The sequence below is a fragment of the Galeopterus variegatus genome, unplaced genomic scaffold, assembly GCF_000696425.1.
Source record: "Galeopterus variegatus unplaced genomic scaffold, G_variegatus-3.0.2 Scaffold5753, whole genome shotgun sequence".
NCBI lineage: Eukaryota > Metazoa > Chordata > Mammalia > Dermoptera > Cynocephalidae > Galeopterus > Galeopterus variegatus.
The window spans coordinates 80,673-86,191 of record NW_007731864.1 but is presented as its reverse complement, the minus strand read 5'-3'; the positions used below and the strand labels follow the sequence as shown (position 1 = coordinate 86,191).

At 35.9% G+C, this 5,519-nt stretch overlaps 1 protein-coding gene across 1 annotated transcript in view; it reads right to left on the bottom strand.

Annotated features, from left to right (window-relative positions):
- NAALAD2 (N-acetylated alpha-linked acidic dipeptidase 2) overlaps positions 1 to 5,519 on the bottom strand; it is a 59,354-nt gene that overhangs the window by 8,340 nt on the left and 45,495 nt on the right. Inside the window, exons 14-15 of the mRNA XM_008589914.1 lie at positions 5,177 to 5,258; positions 3,478 to 3,570 (exon numbers count right to left, since the gene is read on the bottom strand). Coding sequence (XP_008588136.1) covers positions 3,478 to 3,570; positions 5,177 to 5,258 — 175 coding nt within the window. The remainder of the gene's footprint in view (positions 1 to 3,477; positions 3,571 to 5,176; positions 5,259 to 5,519) is intronic.

The following is a 5,519-nucleotide window of genomic DNA, read 5'->3' as shown; positions in this document are numbered from 1 at the left end:
TTTTTTTTTTCTTTTGTTGCTTGTGCTTTTGGGGTCTTATTCATAAAGCCTTTCCCCAGTCCTACTTCCTGAAGTGTTTCCCATATGTTTTTCTTTAGTAGTTTTACAGTTTCAGGTCTTATACTTAAGTCTTTAATCAATTTTGAGGCAACTTTGTTATATGGTGGGAGGTGCAGGTCTAGTTTCATTCTTCTATACATGGATGTCCAGTTTTCCCAGCACCATTTTTTGAACAGGCAGTCTTTTCTCCAATGTATGTTCTTGTTGCTTTGGTTAAAGATCAGTTGGCTGTACATACATGAGTTTATTTCTGAATTTTCTATTCTGTTCCATTGCTCCAAGTGTCTACTTTTATGCTAGTACCATGCTGTTTTGGTTACTATAACTTTGTAGTATAATTTCAAGTCAGGTAGTGTTATGCCTCCAGATTTATTTACTTATTTATTTTTGCTTGGGATTGCTATGACTATTCAGAGTCTTTTGTTGTTCCATATGAATGCTAGGATTGTTTTTTCTATTTCTGTGAAGAGTGACATTGGTATTTCAATGGGTATTGCACTGGATCTGTAGATCACTTTGGGTGGTATGGATATTTTCACAATGTTGATTCTTCCAATCCAAGGTCATAGAATGTCTTTCCACCTTTTTGTGCCTTCTTTTTTTTTTAAAGATGACTGGTAAGGGGATCTTAACCCTTGACTTGGTGTTGTCAGCACCACGCTCACCCAGTGAGTGAACCGGCCATCCCTATATGGGATCCAAACCGTGGCCTTGGTGTTATCAGCACCGCACTCTCCCCAGTGAGCCACGGGCCAGCCCCTTTTGTGCCTTATCTTCTTTCAGTAGTGATTAGTAGTTCTCTTTATAAAAATCTTTCATGTCCTTAGTTAAATTGATTCCTGGGTTTTTTGAGGTTTTTTTGGTGAGTATTGTAAATGCACTTTCATTCTTGATTTCTTTTTTTGCTAGTTCACTATTGTAGAGTAAAATGGCTACTGATATTTGCATGTTGATTTTGTATCCTGCAACACTACTAAAACTGTTAACTGGCAATAGTTTTTTGGCAGAGTTCTTAGGTTTTCCTCTGTATAGGATCAAACAGGGACAGTTTGCCTTCATCTTTTCCAATCTAAATGCCCTTTATTTCCTTCTCTTGACTGATTGCTCTGGCTAGTACTTCTAATACACTGCTGTACAAGAGTCGTGATAGTGGGCATCCTTGTTTTGTCCTTGTCTGTTCTTAAGGGAAAAGCTTTCATTCAATATCATTCAATATAATTCAGGATAATATTGCTGGTGGGTATATTATATATGGTTTTTAATGTGTTGAGGGTATATTATATATGGTTTTTAATGTGTTGAGATTCTTTCCATACCTAATTTGATGAGCATCTTTATCATGAAGGGATGCTGAATTTTGTCGAGTACTTTTTCTGTGTCTACTAAGATAATCATATGGTTTTCGTCTGTGATTTTGTTCTTGTGTCACATTTATTGACTTGCATACATTGAACTATCCTTTTCTCCCTGGGAATGAATCCCACTTGATCATGGTATATAATTTTTTTAATGTGTTGCTATATTCTGACTGCTAGTATTTTGTTGAGAATTTTTACATCTATGTTTATCAGAGATGTCGGCTTGTGGTTTTCTTCTGTTGTGTATCTTTGTCTGGTTTTGGTATCAGGGTGATGCTGGCCTCATAGAATGAGTTAGGGAGAATGGCCTGTTTCAAATTTTTGGACTAGTTTGAAAAGAATTTGTATTAATTCCTCTTTAATGGTTTAGTAGAATTCAGCAATAAAGTCATCTGGTCTTGGGCTTTTCTGTGCTAGAAGTCTGCTGATTACTGCTTCAATCTCATTGCTTTTTACTGGTCTGTTCAGGTTTTCTGTTTCTTCTTGGCTCAGTCTTGATAGTTTGTATGTGTCCAGAAATTTATCCATTTCCTCCAGGTTTTCAAATTTGTTGTTGTATTGTCTATAATAGTCTCTAATGATTCTTTCGTTTTCTGTGATATTGGTTGTAAAGTCTCCTTTTCATTTCTGATTTTTGTTATTTGGGTTTTTTTGTTTGTTTTGTTTTGGTTTTGGTTATAGTAACTAATGGTTTGTCTATTTTATTGATCTTCTTAAGAAAAAACTTTTTGTTTCATTGATGTTTTGTATCATTTTTTAGGTCTCTATTTCATTTAGGTCTGCTCTGATCTTAATTATTACTTTCCATCTACTAACTTTGAGTTTGGGATTGGATTATAATTGTTTTTCTAGTTCTTTGAGGTGTAACATTAGGTTTTTTATTTGAAATATTTCTATTTTTTGATGTGTTTATTGCAACAAACTTCCCTCTTACTAGTGCTTTTGTAGTATACCACAGGTTTTGATATGATGTGTCTTTATCTTCCATGGTTTCAAGAAATGTTTTGATTACCTGTTTAATTACTTCTTAGAACCATAGGTCATTTGGGATCCTGTTGTTAAATTTCCTTGTATTTGTACAGTTTCCTGTGTTTTGCTTATTAATTTCTAGTTATAATCAATTGTGGTCTGAAAAGATACTTCTGATAATTTTGATTTTTTAAATTTTGTTGAGACTTGATTTGTGATGGAGTTTGGATGTGTTGTCCTCTCCAAAACTCATGTGCAAATTTGATCCCCAAAGTGGCAGTGTTGGAAACTGATTGGGTCATGGGGGAGGATTCCTCATGAATGGATTAATGCTGTCCCTGGGGACAGGGGGATTAATGAGTGAGTTCTAACTCGATTAGTTCCCGTGAGAGCTGGTTGTTTAATAGACCCTGGCACCTCCTCTCTCACTCTCTTGCTTCCTTTTGCCATGTGATCTGCTTGTACACACCAGCTGCCCCAGAATTGTAAGCCAAACAAAACTCTTTTCCTTATAAATTACCCAGTCTCAGGTATTTCCGTTATAGCAACACAAAACGGACTAATACAATTTGTGACCTAACATATCCTGGAGAATGTTCCATGTGCTTATGAAAAGAATGTATATTTTGTAGTTGTTGGATGAAGTTTTCTAATAATTAGATCTTCCTTAAAATAAACTTACCTTCTTCATGAGGTTGTAAACTTCCCATCACTGGAAGATTTTAACAGAGACTGGATAACTACTTATCTGAGATCCTATAGAAAGAATACATGTAGAAGGCTGACAAAGATAAGCTCTAAGATCCCCTTTAAGATTCTCCATCTTGAAGATTTTGTTGCGAAGAGTTCTTTTCAGTTGTTATCTACCATTTTCATCCATAGCAAAGCAATAAACAATGTAAAATTTATTTTTGTAATGTTACATATTATTCTATTTATAAGATGTATAATCTTACCCATATTCCCTTCAGTATAAATATTCACCTTACACTCATCTGACAGCATTAGTTTAAAGCAGACTTTGGGCATGCTGTTCTGTTCATAGTGAGCTATTTGATGCCCTTGAGTGAATCACCTTTTGTTTCCTTACCTATAGAACTGCCTTCCTGGTAAACCAAGGGGATCGATGAATGCTCTTTCCAGGAGCATCAATTGGTCATTCATGATTCTCACTGCAATGGGACTTTGAGAACAGAAATACATAGTTATAACCCTTCCCATGGAACTATGTTTTACAATGATATTAAATAAATATAAGGCATGGGAAAATAAACTTCTAAAAGCAATAGATTTTAAACAATATACATATTAATACATTAATGCTTTGCAAGATAAACTATAACAGCAAAGTCATCTTGTCTAATATTTAAAATAAGCAGAGAGACCTACTGGGAAATTGTTTTGTTTTCCAAGAACACAGAGTGATCAAAAAGAACTGAATGACACTCTTTACTTTTTTCTAGGAGGGTAGGCAGGTCTCTTGGAAAGATGGACAGAGAAAACTATTAAGTTGTTCCTGATAAGCCATTCTGTTCTACTGTGAAAGAAAGGAGCAGAATAAAGGCTGAGCAACAAATAGTGAATGAAGTTTCTAGGAGTCTGTAAGAAGGGTGGAGACAGCTGTGCACAGTGGGTGGAGAAATCCCTTTTCACACTTAGAATCTTCAGACTTTATTTTGGGGGAGTTGAATAAGTTTCCTGGGCTCTCCTACCATCTAAGGGAGAGAACAGCCCCTCAAGACGACTGATATAGCTTTCTGACAATACAGGAGGTGGGGAAACATTGTGGTTACATCTGAAAAAATAAATGTGAAATGTACTAAATTGTGGAGCAATTTATGCTTATTACATGTTTTACTTTGAATATACCTTTGATGGAATTTGGATGTTGTTGTCCCTTCCAAAACTCATGTGCAAATTTGATCCCCAATGTGGCAGTGTTGGAAACTGATTGGGTCATGGGGATGGATCCCTCATTAATGGATTAATGCTGTCCCTGGGGGCGGGGGATTAATGAGTGAGTTCTCACTCTATTAGTTCCCGTGAGAGCTGGTTGTTTAATAGACCCTGGCACCTCCTCTCTCACTCTCTTGCTTCCTCTCGTCATGTGATCTGCCTGTACCCGCCAGCTGCCTGCCACTTTCCACCATGATTAGAAGCAGCCTGAGGCACGTGCCAGATGCAGCTGTCCCAGAATTGTAAGCCAAATAAACCTCTTTTCCTTATAAATTACCCAGTCTCAGGTATTTCCTTTATAGCAACACAAAACAGATTAATATTTTCAACTTAAAAGTGGCAAGAAATTAAATGAAATGTAAAAAAAAATGTATCAATGAAAAATAATTTCTAACTAATGCACAGGGGTATTGGTAAGGGACTGTAGTGAAATATATAACAAATGCAGTTAAGCACATAGAACTATGAATTACCAGCAACAGTCAGAATTCTCATCATGCAAAGTCCTAAAGACATATTTTTTGGCCCTTGTCTTGGGATGGGTATTTAGTCTACCATTCAGAGCAGTTGCTCCTCAAACCTTAATGTTAGTATAAATCACTTGGGGGGGGGGGGGGAGTATTGTTAAAATGCAGAATCCTAATCACTATGTCTTGGATGGGGTCTAATGCTCTGCCTTTTTAACAAGCTCTTAGGCAATGCTGATGATGCTGGTTTGCAGATCATAATTTGAATAGCATAATTTTAATTTATAACTGAATGCTTTTATGAGTGAAAACAGTTCATTCTAGTGACCAGATTGCTTTTCAAAAGAGCAGGCATCTGAAACTTACTTATTAAGATCAACTTGTGTGAGCCTTCTATGAAAATCTGTAGCAGCCTCTGAGAAGTTTTTCACAGCAGAAAATAAGGAGTCTTTTAAAAATAGAAAAGTAGAAGAAAAATTAGTAAGCACAGTGCTTCACATTTGAGAGGTTCACTTTCTTGCCCTCTGCATTCTGGACTGATATGACTGAGTAGATGCTGAAACCATTTTCCTACTGAGCCTTCTGGCAAACTCATTAACAGTATTAGAAAATATCATCACAAAAAATAGTGCATGATAACTAAAAATAGCTAATTGATTCTTAATAAAATAACTTTCAAAAATCAAGGACACAAATAATTCCTTAACCC